At 46.1% G+C, this 17411-nt stretch overlaps 1 protein-coding gene across 7 annotated transcripts in view; it reads left to right on the top strand.

Annotated features, from left to right (window-relative positions):
* Positions 1–13267, top strand: part of TACC1 (transforming acidic coiled-coil containing protein 1) — a 93324-nt gene extending 80057 nt beyond the window's left edge. For all 7 annotated transcript variants that reach the window (XM_055416628.2, XM_055416626.2, XM_088832502.1 and 4 more), the window contains 5 exons: positions 738–781; positions 2296–2456; positions 3703–3809; positions 7132–7252; positions 8471–13267. In XM_055416628.2, the coding sequence (XP_055272603.2) occupies positions 738–781; positions 2296–2456; positions 3703–3809; positions 7132–7252; positions 8471–8539 (502 nt within the window). In that variant the 3' untranslated portion in view covers positions 8540–13267. The remainder of the gene's footprint in view (positions 1–737; positions 782–2295; positions 2457–3702; positions 3810–7131; positions 7253–8470) is intronic.
* Positions 13268–17411: the final 4144 nt, after the last annotated feature.

The raw sequence follows: 17411 nt of genomic DNA, 5'->3' as shown, positions 1-17411 counted from the left end.
TTTCGAGTGCTTGCTGGGTCCCTGTGCCGGCTTGTTGGGGAGGAAGGCACAGCCCCTGATCTCGGGGAGCTTTCAGCCACCTTCATGAGAACTTGGATGCCTGGTCAGAGTGAGGACCAAGGGAGTGGTTCTTCTCACCATGGGTCTCAGGGAGGGCCACCCGTCACTGGAGGGTCAGGAAAAGATTGCACTTTTCCAGCATGAACAGGACAGGGTGATCTTTAAATAACTTTGAATAACTAAAATGCTTCTGGAGTTAGGACAAGAAAAACCTGGATCTGAAGCACAGGGGACCCACTGCCTGTAAGAGTGGATTGGGGCCAGGAAAGCCTGAACTCAGATCAGGCCTCTTAGGAGGAGCCCCCAGGATATCATTAACTCATTTTGTAAAACAGTCACTTCTCTAAGCAGAATTCATGGACTGCCTTGGGGTCATTCACACAGGTGCAAAGAAAAATGAAGGCAGTCGTTTCTGCGGATTCTTTACCAACTGAGCTATCAGGGAAGCCCAAATAAAATGCAAGCCTTGTTAAACAGAACCTTGAGTAAAGCCTTTCTGAGCATTAACAAATCTTACATTATATTTAAAAAAGCAGGGGGTCAGCCCAAAGCAGGTAGCTGGATTATGTAAGTTTGTCAATACATGTTCCTGTGTTTCATTGTTTAGGGCACCATTTGTCCAACTTCCCTTGTCTGGATATTCTCTTCTGATAAGACTTTTTGTCTGTTTGTTTAAGGAAAATTGTGGCTGAGTATGAGAAGACCATTGCCCAAATGATTGGTAAGGAAATTTTTCTCTAGAATATGAACCTCAGGATCCAAAGATGATTTTCAAATCAGACTATAAATCTGTTTGTCCATCCCTGAGATATAGTTGATTCTCATTATATGCAGTTCTTGTTTTTATAAAATTGCCACAAACACTGAATTAGACAATTCTAACCAATGGCAACCCACTCCAGTACTCTTGCCTGGAAAACCCCATGGGTGGAGGAGCCTGGTAGGCTGTAGTCCTTGGGGTCGCGAAGAGTTGGATACGACTGAGCGACTTCACTTTCATTTTTCACTTTCATGCACTGGAGAAGGAAATGGCAGCCCACTCCAGTGTTCTTGCCTGCAGAATCCCAGAGATGGCGGAGCCTGGTGAGCTACCGTCTATGGGGTCGCACAGAGTCGGACACGACTGAAGTGACTTAGCAGCAGCAGCAGCAACCCATTGATCCTCAGGAAGGCAAAGCAGGTGCCTGCGAGCCTGTGCTCACAACAATTTTGTCAATACATAACCTTATTTAAGGTGTATTGTTGTTTCATTAATATAGAGCTCGTACCCAAACGAAGCTCATCTCACGTGTGTTTTCCCCCAAGACACCTCCAACCTTGTAGCTTTTAGGACACGAGACAGCTCCACAGCGCCAGGCTTGGGGCCCATTTAAAATTCCCCAACAGGAAGCACAAAAGTGCAAAAATAAGGCCCGAAGTAGACTAAATAGACCCCTTGTTGGCAGTATGCAACATGGCAGAGCATCTCCTGGTCCAGCCTTAGGTGAGAACATGCTCGGCGGGTGACCCCAGTTCTCTGCCGCCCCACACGTGCCCCCACACGGCTGGGAATCCACCGCACATCTTGACTTGGAGGCGACACGGGAATTACAGAGAGCAGATACATTCACAAATACAGAATCTGCAAATACTGAGGATCCATTAAGATTAGATTCCTTGTAGAGGATGAACACTTCCAGCACCAGGGTGGGTGGCCTCTCCACATCCTTCCTCCCACCCTGCTCCCCGCCCCCTCCGGTGGGACGTCTCTGGGCCTCACTCCACTGCAGATCCCACTTTCCCTGCGTCAGACCCATCAGGACCTTGAGAAAGGACAGCGCTTCATCCTCCTGCATTGAGTTTAGAACCCCTTGTAGTCACTGTCGTTAAGGACTGACTCCCTAAGTCACTTCAGGTCTCTGCATTAACCGAAGTACTGAGATGATGATTTATGCCATCCACGCCACCTGACACCTAGGGCTCCTGCCCTCAGTTCTCTGGGTCTCTGTTCGCATCTCTCCTCTGATAGGCCATTTGGTATAAATGGCACCCACCCTCTTGCTCTGCTTTGTTCTTTTCCAATCCCTGTTGCCTGTCTCCCCGACCAGAGTGTCAGACCTTGAGGGTGGAAACTTGTCACCTTCCTTGCTGGGTTCCCCAACCCCCACCCCCCCCCAGGGTACTGCCTCACAGCTCAGGAGGGCAGCTGCCAACTATCTGTTGGGTGAACGCGTGTTCTCTGGTCGTGACTCACAGAAGATGAACAGAGGACAAGCATGAGCTCTCAGAAGAGCTTCCAGCAGCTGACCATGGAGAAGGAGCAGGCCCTGGCCGACCTCAACTCAGTGGAAAGGTCCCTCTCCGACCTCTTCAGGAGATATGAGAACCTGAAGGGCGTCCTGGAAGGGTTCAAGAAGGTACCTGTCCTTTGCCTTCTGTCTCCTCGGTGGTGTGTCTTCTTGGTGATGGGTCATCAAACCCATGTGCCTAAAGTGTGGGTGGCCCAGGAACAGGGAATCAGGGACCCTGGGTGGCATGTCTGAATCCTTACTCTCCTCAGTCAGGGCAACAAGCCCTGAACATGACCAGCGTAAGGCACAGCATGTAAGAACCTGGGGCCCTCAGACCTTAGAAGAGTTCTAGAAATGCTCTTTTTGATCATTCACCAATTTGTCAAAAGTAAAAGGGAGTCAAGCCATAGCACTGAAAACTTCAAGCCAAAAGTATCAAAGAAGGAAGTGTGAAGTTTCAAATGTAGGTGTCAGTGGGCATATGGACTTAATTTGGTCACTCACCATCACTAAAGACACATTTATAGCAGTGAGCATTCTTTTTTTCATATTAAAATAAAAATGACTGTCCAGTGTGTCCAAAACGGGAATCAGATTGCCCTTCAGTTTTCTTGTTTGTTTTTGGCTGCACCGAGCCTTTGTCGCTTTGCTCGAGCCTTCTCTAATTGCGGCAAGCCACTCTTGGCGCAGTGCTCCGGCTTCTCTTCCTGCGGAGCTCGGGCTGTAGGCCTGTGGGCTCCGGCAGTTGCTGCCCTCGGGTTCAGAGGCTGTGGCCCACGGGCTCAGTTGCTCCCCGGCATGCGGAATCTTCCCCGACCTGGGATCAGACCCATGTCCCCTGCACTGGCATGTGGATTCTTACCCGCTGTGCCACCAGGAAGTCCCGCCCTTCAGTTTTGAATAACTTTGGCCTTCCTAAAGCCAAGTGGTGCTACTGGAGAATAACCTGCCCGCCTGTGCAGGAGACATAAGAGACGAAGGTTCGATCCCTGGGTGGGGAAGATCCCCTGGAGAAAGGGCACAGCAACCCACTCCATGGACAGAGGAGTCTGGTGGGCTATAGCCCACAGGATCACACACAGACATGACTGAAGCAGCCTAACACACATGCACGCACAGTTCCTGAAGCAGGTGTGTCAGTGTAACTCACTGTCTGATTTGAAAGTTAATGCATGATGTTATCTACAGTTTCCTCAGTGGGAATTATTTGTGCCTTTTTCAGAGTACCATGGAGTCTTATTTGAAGGCATCTGAATGAAATTAGGTTTTCTCATGTTTTATAAAAGGAAAGCTCTTGACACATGGCAGGATACTAGTAGAAGAGAAACAAAATGACCTGTTTCTTTCCTTTTAAATGGTCACTTGGTAACAGAATGAAGAAGCCTTGAAAAAATGTGCTCAGGATTACTTAGCCAGAGTTAAACAGGAAGAGCAACGGTATCAGGCCCTGAAGCTCCACGCCGAGGAAAAACTAGACAAGTAAGAGCCTGTGCGGAAGAATTTCATTTTTCATATTGTTGTAGGAAGACTGACAGAGGAAAGAAAAAAAGAATGACTGTTTCGCATTTGTGTGTGCGCGCTTTTTTTGGCGTATTGTTTTCCTGGAGAGGCGTTTTGTTTTAAATAAAGTCCTGTGTGCCTGTCAGTCCCGTACTCCCTGTCTGCCCCTCCCCCACCGCCCTTCCTCCCTGGTGACCACAAATGCATTCTCTACGTCTGTGAGTCTGGTTCTGTTTCGTAAATCAGCTCATTTCTTTTTCTTTTTTTTTTTGAATAGGTGAAATCTTTCTCTAGTTCAGACATTACAAAGAACAAAGAGAATACTGAGGAAAGTAAATCAGTCAGAGAAGGAGGAATAGCATATGACATCCTTAATATGTGGAGTCTAAAAAGACATGATACAGATGAACCAGAAAGAGACTCACAGAGTTAAGAGAGCAAACTCACGGTCGCTGGGGGTAAGGGAGGGGGGATAGTTAGGGAGTTTGGGATGGATGTGTACACACGACTGTCTAAAATGGATACCCAGCAGGAACCTGCTGTGCAGCTCCGGGAGCTCTGCTCAAAGTTGTGGGGCAGCCTGGATGGGAGGGGCGTTTGGGGCGAATGGGTGCAGGATGGCTGAGTCCCTTTTTTGTCCACCTGAAACTGTGACAACATTGTTCATCAGCTGTACCTCGATACAGAATGAAAATTTTTTAAAAAAGAATAAAAAGATGCAGTCTCTCCCTCCCACCCCGTCCTCCCCCAACGGGGTTCCCACCTCTTGCGTCACCCCAGGAAATCAGCATCCTTTTACCCTTCCAGGCATCCTCCCGCTCCGCTTCCCCCAACTCCAGCTGTCTTGGGCTGAGTGACCTCGTGTAAGTCTGAGATGTACAGTGTTGATTTGATGCACTTTGTTTGCACCACCATCGAGCTGGCTGAGGCTGTATCACAGTCCTATTTTTTTTTTTAATGTCATGAGACTCTCCTTTTTTTTTTAATATACAGACGGTAGCTTACTCACTTTTTTTCACTCAGCAGTTTATTTTGGAAATCTTTCCGTGTCAACCCATGAAGAGCCTCTTTATTTTTCTTTTAATCTGGTGTTCCATTGTCGGAACGTATCCTTTACTTAACCAGTCCCGCGTGTGCTTCTGCTACAAACAGTGCTGCAGTAAATTAAGTAACCTCAGACGGTTGTCGTCTGGGAGGCAGGTGAGATCCCTCTATGTGAACTGTGGGTAAAGGGATTTATGGATTTATAATTGTGATCATATTGTCCAGTTGCCCTCGGTAGACTTTTATTACTTTACAACCTGCAGTGTGTGAAAGCAGCTCTGTTCCCATGCAGCTTCACCAACAGATCAGGATTCGGGTTTTCAATACGTCTAACCAGTGAAAGATGGTTATTTTAATTTAGTTGAGTTTTTTCTTCTATTTTGGCAAGCAACAGGGCATTTCTTTTATTCAGCATACTTTTGATTCATATGTATTTTATGAGTGAAATTGAACATATTTTAGCAGCCATCTATGGAGAAGGAAACGGTAACCCACTCCAGTATTCTTGCCTGGAGAATCCCTTTGACGGAGAAGCCTGGTAGGCTACAGTCCACGGGGTCGCAGAGAGTCGGACACGACTGAGCGACGGAACGGAACAGATACATATATTTGCTTTTCTGTGAATGACTCTTCTTTGCATGGTTTTCTAGTGTCCACTTATGTATTTTAAATATAAATACATTACAGATGACAGCCCGTTATGAGTTGTGAATAATTTTTCTAGTTTGTTACCTTTTGGCTCCACCCATAGTGTTTTTTGATATGCAAAAATTTACTTTTATATCGTATAATTTCTCAATCATTTATTTAATAGCTTTAGGATCTTCTGTCATAGTGACAAAGATCTTCATCATGCTCAATGTAAAACATTTTCCCATGTTTGCCTTCCAGTACTTTGAATGGCTTGGTTTTCTTTTTGTCATTTAAAATTTGTTTTGACTTCAGTTTGAGTATAGTTGATTCACAATGTGTTAGTTTCAGGCAAAGTCCTTCAGTTATATATATGTATATTCTTTTTCAGATTCTTTTCCATTATAGATTATCAAATAAGGCTTACTTTTTTTATGCTTAAATCTGATGCATTTGCAATCTATCCTGGGGAATAACGGATCTATGACGGATGTACCCAACTCTGTTTTCTAACTAAAGAATAATACATCCTTGTATATTCTGCCACCTTCCTGTTTGTAAAGCCTTGTAAGTTCCCCTTTTCTCTCCCCACCCCCAGAGGTATTGGTATTAAAGGTTTATTTTGCATCTTTCTAATTAATCTTCTCAATGAGCCTTTACAAATACTACCCAATGGCTTTGGACTTTTTAAAAATAATAATACAGTATTATACAGGTTTCTGTTTTCACGTAATTGTATATTGTGGCCCTTTTTTTTCATGTTAGAACATACTGCTCAATCTGATTATTAGTTTGTAGACTGTTTCAATCCCTGTAGTGGACGGGCATTTCACCCTTTTCCTGTTGCAAACAGCGCGGCAGCAAACACCCTGTGCACTCAGCGTGGTGCTGGGGAACGTGCTCCTCAGGGGAGATTGCTAGATGGACTCGCTGGGCCAGAGGTGTGCGGGAGTTCCTGCCACACTGCTTCCATAGAGAGGGCTGTGCGAGTTTTCTTTCCCCGTCAGTACTTGAGCCAGTTACCTTGCATCTTGGCCAACACAGGCCAAGACCATCCTGGCTAATTTCTGTCAAGCTGATACATTTTAAAAGTTTATCATTTTAATTTGCACGCCTCTGATTACAGTGAGTTTTTAGCATCGTTTCCTCCATTAACTGTTTATCAAATGACATCTGTGGGTTTAAATTTTCCCTTTGCATCTCGTCAGTAAAGTTGCCTGTAGCTCTGTGTTTCATAGATGCCAACAGCTAGTACCCTGACTTGTTAGCTGTGTTAATCCACAAAGACCCTGCTTACTATTGTACTGGGTTTTAAAAAAATCTAAGATTGTTGTAGAAACTGGCCTGTGATTCCATTCCCGGGTGGTATGTGAATTTTGAAGGGCACAGTGTGCCTTGAGATGAATTCTGCCAGTAGTTTGCATCAGGGAAATCTCCTTAGCGGTTATGTGTAATTAAATTTTCATAAATTAAAATTAAATCCTGTAGCTCACTGATTCCTATCTTCCCTCTATGGTGAAGTCAGCTGACTTAATCCTGTGTCACAGATGTCAGCTGTTAACATCCTGGCTCTTGTGCCGTGACCGATGACAAACCGTGTGTTTTTTGTCCTTTCCTTCCATAACAGAGCCAATGAGGAGATTGCTCAGGTTCGAACAAAAGCCAAGGCTGAGAGCGCGGCTCTCCACGCGGGGCTCCGGAAGGAGCAGATGAAGGTGGAGTCCCTGGAGAGGGCCCTTCAGCAGAAGGTACGAGGGGTGGGATGTCATGCCCAGGAGACCTTTGGTTTTCCTCCTCAGCTGTGGCGCCCTCATCTTGTATCTGGATGCAGGAACCTTGTCTCTTTGCTCAGATACTCCAGTCCACTGACTCGAGTGGAGACAAGGGAGGGGAGCGTGAGTGGGACCCGCCCACAGGCAGGGCAGAGGGAAAGTTGCGTTCACGGAAGCTCAGTGGACCAAAGACTTAGGCTCCGAGGCTGCTTTTTTTTTCTTTTTTTTCTGTAGCACATGAAGCCACCATCCCACTTCATTGCAATTTTGCCCTCCAGGAGCCATTAGGCAAAATCTGGAGGTGTATGTGGTTGTCTCGACTGCGAGATGTTGTGGGCATCTCGTGGGTAGAGGCCAGAGTATGCTGCCAAACACCCCAAGGTGCACAGGACACCCCACAATCAAGACGCTCCCCGCCCCGATGTCCGCGGCGCCATGGTCCAGAAACTGCTACTTAGGCAGAAACCTTCACTGCTCAGGGTTCTTAGGCTTCACTCCGTGTGCCTCTTCTGGTTTTGTTGCCGTGTTTCCAGACATGTTTTCAGGCCCGTGGCATCTCTTCCACCGGGGCAGGGGTTTTACTGGGGAATCTGATAACCCCAGAGACTGTGGCCTTTGACGTTCTTAGCCTCCAGAATCCAGGATGGAGCAAGTGAGGCCCAGATATCTGGCATTTCTAACAAATACCCCCAGTAATTCTCGTGATAGCAAGGAAATTTGAGAAACAAACTTCAGAGGACCAGTGATTACACTCACCCCTTACTCAGTCTAAGCAGAACTTGGCGAACACATGACCATTTCCTCGGGGAGCAGGTATAGAGCCTTCTTTTCTTTAAAGGGCTTCCCAGATGGCTCAGAGAGTAAAGAAACTGTCTGCAATGCAGGAGACTGGGATTTGATCCCTGGGTCAGGAAGATCCCCTGAAGAAGGGAATGGTAACCCAGTCCAGTATTCTTGGCTGGAGAGTCCCCATGGACAGAGGAGCCTGACAGGCTACAGTCCATGGCATCACAAAGAGTTGGACACAGCTGAGGCAACTAACAAAAAACTTTCTTTAAGAGGGTTTCTAATGCAGAACAGTGACGAACCATCGAGTTAGGTGCCTAGAGAGGGCATGGGCAGTCTAAGGACGATTTCACCATAATCCTTTCATCTTGGGACATACAGTGCATCATCCCATTGTTTGTTTTTCAGAACCAAGAAATTGAAGAACTGACGAAAATCTGCGACGAGCTGATTGCCAAGCTGGGAAAGGCGGACTGAGTTTCCCCTGTAAGCTCAACAGATCTGCATTCGGCTGCTTCTCTCGTGACCACGATTATCTTGCCTTATCCAGGAATAATTGCCCCTTTGCAGAGAAAAAAAAAAAAGAAACTTTATGAAAGCACATGCCTACTGCTGCCTGTCCCGCTTTGCTGCCGACACGCCCGCCCCGAGAAAACGCTGGAGGATTCATCACGCAGATGAGGAAAGAGTGGCCCGACCATCCCGTCGCTGGGCTCTGGGCAGGAGTCTCTGTCTGTGGTTCGTTTGAGAGTCTTCTGTACGTTGCCCAGGTGCATTCAGTCTATGATTTGATGGCTGTTACTTGGGACCATATCCTGTCCACCTGATTTTTTTAAGTTTATTTATTGTATCTTTTACATTTAATTTTCAATATTAGTGGTTTTATTTGAGGAGATGATTTGGCCTGTTGTTACTTCCAGTTGAGTACCTGTTTATAGACACATTCACTGTCTCACACACATACACGCATATTTATATGTGATGCTGGTTTGTTCCCCCGCCCCGCCGCCCGCCCTGCCTCCTGGAAGCATACTCCAATGAGAACTTACCTACAGAAAGGCATATTTCCATAAACGTAAAACCCTATTTGAAAACAGAGTCCTGGCTCAGAATGCCAATTGCAGAATTTGGGAGGTTGAAGAGGTGAAGCCCCCAGACTCCGTGTGTGGCATGGCTCCTAACCTCAGACTCAGGTGTCACGTAGCGGGTACTCTTGGCCACGGCGTCCTGTCCCCCCACCCCCCACCCCCACCCCCCCATCTAGATGGCCCTCAGCTTGGGTGCCACCGCCCCTCTGGGGTGAGTTAGTCCTCAGACCCAGGGGTCTACTTTGTTCCCTCACAACTGGGGTTCGGCAAGTCTGTCCTGGAGCCATCAGTCCCCTCTACTTCCATTTGTAGAATTTATCTTCTATTGTCTTTCTGTTTGAAATATGCAAAGGAAATCTGCTGGTGAAAGGTTTAGAGGACCTTTAATGCACCCCATTAGCAACTGTAAGGTAAAGCAGCAGTTGGATTTTTGCAAGTGTGATGAATTATTCTTCAGATTTTTTTCCCCCAAAGGCTGCCCCCCCAAAAAAAAAAATCCTTTCAAGCTGAAAGATAGTAGAATTTTCAACCAAACAGGAAGGAAAATCACCTGAGCCACTCTCCAAATCAGTGCACTTTGAGTATTTTTAAACCACAGCCGTTTGAATACTGGCGGAGGGAGCAGACCCCTACTCACAAAACCAGATTCCTCAAGCTGTTCCTGGACTCCATTCAGAGTGGCGGGGAACCTTAACCCCGGAATGGAAACTTCCTGTGTGAACCCCCTCCGGTTCAATAGGCAAAACCAAATCCACGCAGGCGTCTTGCAGCGCTCTTTTGTCTTCACCTGGACCCCCGGAGTGTCGTCATGGCGACGCGTGTTATCTCCAGTGCGCGTGAGCTGCCGTAAAGCTGCTGCATGTCCACCTCCAGCAGTGAAGTGAGCCTCGTGGAGACCCTCCCTCGCTCTCTTAAGGTGACCTTTTCTTCCGCCATGGACTGTTAACATGGTGCAATCTTTAGCCCCAGGGAGGTCAGAAACGTCTGTTAAAGCCAGAAGTCCCGTTTTACTGATACGCATTTCCCGTAATTGGTGCTTAGGCTGTATTTTAAAGCCTACTGTCTTACCATTTTGTACAAAAAAAGAAAACAGCAACAACAAACCAGAACAGCAGAAACGATCCATGTTTGGAGAAGTGATGTGACAATCGTTCGGGCCCTGGAAGCGGTCCACGTGGTTTGACGTGAGCGCCCTGCTGTAGCCTTTGCCCTGGAGGAGCAGGCGTCTCAGGCGGTGTGGCCACACCCTCTTCCAACCAACCCTTCACGACTAGAGAAACTCACTTTTTGCAGAAAAAGAAAGTTTTGCAGAAAGAAACGTTGCTAAACCTCTTTGCTGCTGTGTTTTGGTGACGTACCCATGTTTACTTGTTTAGTATTGCTCTGTTTGACGCATGAAAGGCTTATTATCATGGTCTCCACTAGAATCCCACAGGCCTCTTTTCTTAGGCCTCTTGCTTACCTAGAAAGAGAACAAAATAGCTGTGTGTTGAAACAGACGTGATGACAATCCTCCCTGAGCACGCTGGTGGGAAGAGACCCCTGAGAAACTAGACCCTACCGAGTAAAGTCACTGTGCAAGGAACGCGAAAAGGCCCACATTAAGTAACAGTTGCCACTGGCCACTCTGCCATGGCCATGGTCTTCCTTCTGATTTAGTGGATGGACAGTTTCCTACAGGAAGAAAAACGTAGCGTGTACAACTGTCACATCAAGAGAATATACTGAGCAGAATGAAGTATGTTTATTTAAAAAAATAAGGGAAAGAGACCTCTCTGGGGAATAAAAATATAACCTAGAGTTTTGCTTCAAAACACCGATGGGCCAGATTACTTGTGAATTGGTCAGTAATTCACCCCGTGACAAACATGACAGTGAAATGAGAAGAAGCCGCAGGCTGGACAATGGTTTGGGAGCGTGAGTGGTCTGCTTGAGGCTCTGGATCCAGAGCTGTTTTTTGTTGTTTTTTTAATTTTTGAATTTGCCAAAGTGTAGCTAGTCTTTACCTAAAAGTGTTTTAATTGGAGGATGTAATGTAACCAGACTCCTCAGGCTGTCACTTGGTTGGCTAAGACATTGACAGACCTTATGACATTTACTTTATTTGGAGATGCTCCTGGAAACAATGAGAAGCCCACTTTGCTCATGGCTTCTAGTGTCCTCAGACCCAGCCCAGACTAGGAAGTGCTGAAGCAACTGACGGTGAGAAACACAGGTCCTGGCAACCTTCCCCGGGTGACATGGAGTCCAAGGAAAGGTTCACACTGCGTTTTGGAGGATGGCTCAAGTCAGATCTTCTTACCAGCCAGTTACCCTTTCTTCCTATCCCACGCTTTTTGCAGCTCTCACAGAAGTACCTAGACACTTTTTAGCTGGGTTCCAGATTCAGCCTGACTGGTTATAAGCTGGGAGAGTGAACTGCCCCAAACATCCCTGGGCTGACTCTGTGCAGCCAGAGGGAAGCAGTCATTGTACCAACAGGTAACAGATGTCTTGATGACTCTGAAGCTCAAAACCGAACTGAAAGGAACAGGAGTTTGGCGAGTCTGAGTGCGCTAATGGGCACTGACCCAGCATGTCCTTTCATAGTGGGGTAAACCCCCCAAAGCTCCCTTTCTTTCCCCCTGTGGTCTTTCGCTTCAATTCATCGCTGTCTATTGTCCACGGCTGGTGTTCTTTGTAGTTTTGGTGACCGTGCAAGTTTGCTCTCGGACTCGGGTGGTTTCTTACTTTATCCTCTTGTTGGGAAGAGAGAAACTAGACTTTGGAAGGATTCAATGATTCAGGCAAAGCATTTTAAAGTAAAGATGTATATATTCTGAAGAATTGAAAAGATGGCAGATTATTATTTCCTTATTAACAAATAACAGTCTGGGAATCCCAGAATGTCAAGCCAAAGGTCTATAGGGTCATCTTCTTCAGAGCTTTTCATGAAGAAGTATTTCAAGGAGACTTCTGTACAAAGAGTTTTGACTGGCCTCCAGATGCCATTGACTTGAAGAAAGCAGTCTGTCAAACCTTGAGTCTCCCATGTAGAAAAAGCAAAGGAATAGACGTAATAGAGCCCTCTCTCTAAGGATCTCCTCTGGAAGGTCGTATGAATGACACTTTCCGGGGAAGACTCCCTCCCTAGTGCCCAGAGCTAGCATTCTGGAGACTAAAGATTGCACTTTTCATAGTTTTTTTTGTCCAAATGCAATCCCATTTCTGTGCCTCTTAGCATGCAGTTAGATTTGGACTAACAAGATTCCTAAGGAATGACTTTATTAACTATAATATGGTTACAGCTACTATATACACACACACACACATATATCTGTACACACCCTCTGGTTATAGTTGTACTGTGGAGATGGGGCGAGCGATGCTGGCCATGGCAGTCGTCCATCCAGCACTTTGAGGCGGCGAAGGCCAGGCACGGCGCTAAGGTGTGGCCTGAACCTTCTCAGTACCCATTTGTCACTTTAGAATCATAAAAATGCCACTTTTCTCCCCCTCTGCCTTTTAGCGGCATCTGAAACGTGCTCCACAAAGTATCTCCCTGTCCCGCCATTAAGTGATGCTCTCTGGATAATTTTCAAGGGGACATATAAAAATGTGAGCTCTGAAACCACCCCCCCTACCTTCCCCACGCCCCCCACACCCCCACCAGTGCAGGCTGGTCTGCAGGTCTGACACCCTCAGCCTCGTGCTTGGTCCTCCCCCCACAGTGAGACAGGATCCAGGCATTTCTTTCAAATCTCAGAGGTTGCAAACTTTACATTGTTGCTTATAGTAAGTGTGTGTTTGCCAATAGACACCCCTGTGTACTTACTAACGTGCCAATAAGTAAATGTTAATTAATTGCACATCTGCTTCCACTGTGTTCCCATGGGTGCCATGAAGTGTGTGAGGAGCCTCGTCCGGAGGAATCTGTCGCTGCATTGACTACTGCTGTCAGGATTGTGTTGTGTGGAATAATCATCAACATAAATTTTATATGCACAAGTGATTTCCCTTTTATATGTCAGGTAAATATTTGTAAAAGTTATACTCACACAAATGAAATTATTATAATGATTACTAATATATTTTTTCCATGTTTCATTGCCTGAATAAAAACTGTTTACCACTGTTAGATGTGGCTTGTGTAGAGACTTCTTCCCCCACCCGCCACCCCCGGTTATAAGTCACTTCATCCCCAGACGTGAAGATTCATGACAGCCTCACTTTTATGGGCTCCATATTTCAGTCTAAAAATAAGAGAAGAAGACATTTCCACTACACTCATTTTGTGAGGTTTTATGCATTTGGTTGGATGTGTTAATTAAAAAACGAATTTTGGAATTCGGACCTTGCCATATAAATTTCCATGCCTTTGCATCTGTGCAAACAAAGTATTTGACTGGGTACTTCTTGCTTTTGCTTACACACTGCCTGTCTGCCCCGGCATATGTCAAGCTGTAAAATCTTAAGTCACCCCAAGCTTCCCAGCTCTTGAAGGACACAGGGTCAGCCCGAACCGTGTAAACATTGCAGCACAGCCCACAGAAAAGAGATGACGTTTTATGTTTTTTCCTAGGTTAATATCAGGAAAAATTTTTTTCAGTATTAACCGGACCAACTCTCTGCTTCAAGGAGGAGGAGGACTGGTCAGGAAATGTCATGAGTTTTTTTACAGGAAAAGATAAATTAAGAGGCCAGTTAAGGCTCCATCTACAACTTAGGTGGGGATCCTAAGGAAAACCAGAGCGCTGTCACTCTCTTAGACGTGACAGCCTCTGAAGCTCTTAAAAAGATTTCTCACTCATGAGCCCCCTCAGCTGCCCAGAGGGAATCCTGTAAAATGACCAAAGGAAGGACTTCCCAGTGTCTGGGATTCTGCACTTCCGGTGCCGGGGGCCTGGGTTCGATCCCTGGTCAGGGAACTAGGTCCCACATGCCTCAACTAAGACCCAGTGCAACCAAATAATACGTTTTTTTAGAGAAATGACCAAACGAGGTGACCTGGCACCTGATAAATTAACACATAATAAATATAAGAGAAAGTACAGTAGGAAGCAGAGTGTGTTACACAAAGGAAGGGTGCGTATTCCTGGAGTTTCAGATATAAGCAAATGTGTGCTAGGTCATGATGAGAAATTATTTTCTTGGGACTTCCCTGGTGGCGCAGGAGTTAAGACTCCATCCTTCCACTGTAGGGGCACAGGTTTAATCCCTGGCCAATGAAATTCCACTTGCCATTCACGTGGTACGGCCACAAAAAAAAAGGAAAAACAGAATTTCTTGCTGTGGCTGGTGATCAAGTATGAAAAACTTTACTGAGTCACTTTACTGTGAGAGACCCCGAGTCCCAAAGAGAGCAGTGCTGTGGCCAGGACTGCAGAGCATCCGTGCTGTCACTCAAAATGGGCAACAGAATTCGCTGCCTCTTAGTCCTTTGTTCTGCCTCCAAGTGCTCCCAGGTTTGGATGGTGGTGTATGTATATCAGTTTCTAAGTCGAGGCATTTAAGGACCAATCAACAACCAAAGACCTTTTTTTTCTACCTTCATTCATTTACCGTATACCGCATTTGCAGCGGAGAAGGCAATGGCAAGCCACTCCAGTACTCTTGCTTAGAAAATCCCACGGATGGAGGAGCCTGGTGGGCTGCAGTCCATGGGGTCGCTAATGGTCGGATATGAGTGAGTGACTTCATTTTCACTTTTCACTTTCGCACATTGGAGAAGGAAATGGCAACCCACTCCAGTGTTCTTGCCTGGAGAATCCCAGGGACGGGGGAGCCTGGTGGGCTTCCGTCTATGGGGTCACACAGAGTCGGACACGACTGAAGTGACTTAGCAGCAGCAGCAGCATTTGCAGAGTTCAAGTGAAACAGGCAAAAATCTCTGAGGCTAAGTGGGAATTTGCAGTGTGAGTCAGGGGTACTCAAACCAGGGCTCTGTAACAACCTAGAGGGGTGGGGAGGGGTGGGAGGTGGGAGGGAGGTTCAAGACGGAGGGGACATATGTAACCTATGTTGATGTATGGCAGAAACCAATGCAATATTGCAAAGCAGTTATCTTTCAATTAAAAATAAAATCCATTAAAAAGATTAAAGAGAAGCGATTGAATCTTGTAACAGGGTATCATTTCCCACCAGTCAAAGAGGTTATCATTTAAACATCTATGAATAAGTGCTGGAGAAGGTCTTGGGAAAGGATGGCCTCCTATACTGTCCGAGAAAATGAAGAGGGTATAGAGCTGCATGCAGAACACTATGGAGCTCCTTTAAGACACCAAAAGTCAAGCTATCAGATGATCAGGCGATTCTGTGCCTGGGTACATATGCTGTAGTGCTGGTTTAGTCGCTAAGTTGTGTCCGACTCTTGCGACCCTATGGACTGTAGCCCACCAGGCTCCTCTGTCCATGGTATTTCGCAGGCAAGAAGACTGGAATGGATTGCCGGAGAAAACTTTAATTTGAAATGATGTGGGCACCACAGCACTCAGTACTTAAAATAACCAAGTCACAGATGCGATGAAAATGTCCATGGAAAGATGAGAGCATAAGGAAAAAGTGGTGCAGAGAGGAAATGGACTCTGACTGAGCCATAAAGAGTGAAGTCCACCCTGGAAACACAGTGGACCCATATATGATGATACTAAATAAGACATAGAAAGACATCATGTAATGTCACTTAGCAGTGGAATAGAAAACAACAAAATGAACTACATTTCAAAAGAGAAATAGACTCAGAAATCAAACGTATGCTTACCAATGGGAAAAAGGGGGGGAAAAATAGAAATTAGGAGATGGGAGAAACCTATACACACTAAAACATATGTAAATAGCTCACGAGCAAATGTACTTAAGAGTAAAAGGAATGCTAGTTGACATGCTTCAATACCCTACACTAGAACATTAGCTCCAAAAACTTCTTTGCGACTCCATGAACCGTAGCTGCCAGGCTCCTCTGTCCGTGGGGATTCTCCAGGCATGAATACTGGAGTGGGTAGCCTTTCCCTTCTCCAGGGGATCTTCCCAACCCAGCGATTGAACCCAGGTCTCCCGCATCGCAGGCAGATTCTTTACCATCTGAGCCACAAGGGAAGCCCTGGTGTGTGTAGATGTAAATGAATCTGTCTGCCCACATAAAAGCAGCAACACACTGTAAGTCAATGATATTCCTATATTTTTTAAAAATTAAGGTTGGCTTCCCTGATAGTTCAGTTGGTAAAGAACCCACCTGCAATGCAGGAGGCCCCAGTTCGATTGCTGAGTCAGGAAGATCCCCCGGGGAAGGGAAAGGCTACCCCCTCCAGTATTCTTGGGCTTCCCTTGTGGCTCAGTTGGTAAAGAATCCTCCTGCAATGTGGGAGACCTGAGTTCAGTCCCTAGGTTGGGAAGATCCCCCGGGGAAGGGAAAGGCTACCCACTCCAGTATTCTAGCCTGGAGAATTACATGGACTGTATAGTCCATGGCGTCGCAGAGTTGGACACAACTGAGCGACTTTTATAAAAATTAAATAGAGAAAAATGAAATCTCTGAGGCTAGTCACCTAAACAGAAATGTTTTGAAGTTTCCCTGAAACTTCACTCCACGATAAACAGTATGCTAATGGAAGCTATTCTTTCCCAGAAACTAAAAAACCTTTCACGTCAATCAGCCAGGAATGTGGCTGGCGTGTGAACCCAGGTCTCTTTGATCTCGAATCCCACTTTTCTTCAGGCCACTATGTGTCGTGTCGGGCACACTTTGGAAAACGTTTCTCACCAGGACTCAGGAGCAACTCTGTCTTCACCAAGTGCATTTTCTTGCTGTTTTCTCATCTCAAGTGAGAGTATTTCAGTGAATGTCAGAGAAGCCGTTGCATAATCATCGCACCAGAGTTTAATAGGAACACAAAACCTAAAGACGTATCATTCATTGTTGTCTTGGAAAGGCCCCGGGAGGGAAATCAGAGCTCCGGCTCTCCTTTCTGCCCTCCTTGTTTGCAGAAAGAGCTTCAACATGAAGGCTGAGATGTGCTTTCTAGACCTGGTTTGGGTCCGCTACCTTGACCAGGCCCTTAACCCCCTCCTTTGGGCTAAGGATGCTGGCAGGCCCTTTCCTGTGATCTGTGATTTTACATGTCTGCCTCAAGTGCTAACTATAAAGTCACAGTCCCCCAGTTTTTCTTTGAAAATCATTCTGAAAACTCCTGTTGTGAGATGCCCTGAGAGTAGTGGACTTGCCATAGGATGGTGGATCCACCGAACTTTTTGATGTGTTCACTGTGGCTACAGTGTTTAGAGAA

Source organism: Moschus berezovskii, chromosome 26 (genome assembly GCF_049115385.1).
Source record: "Moschus berezovskii isolate FMDL1 chromosome 26, NW_MosBer_1.0, whole genome shotgun sequence".
Taxonomy (NCBI): domain Eukaryota; kingdom Metazoa; phylum Chordata; class Mammalia; order Artiodactyla; family Moschidae; genus Moschus; species Moschus berezovskii.
Note: the sequence above shows the minus strand (reverse complement) of the source record. Positions and strands in the feature narration are given on the sequence as shown.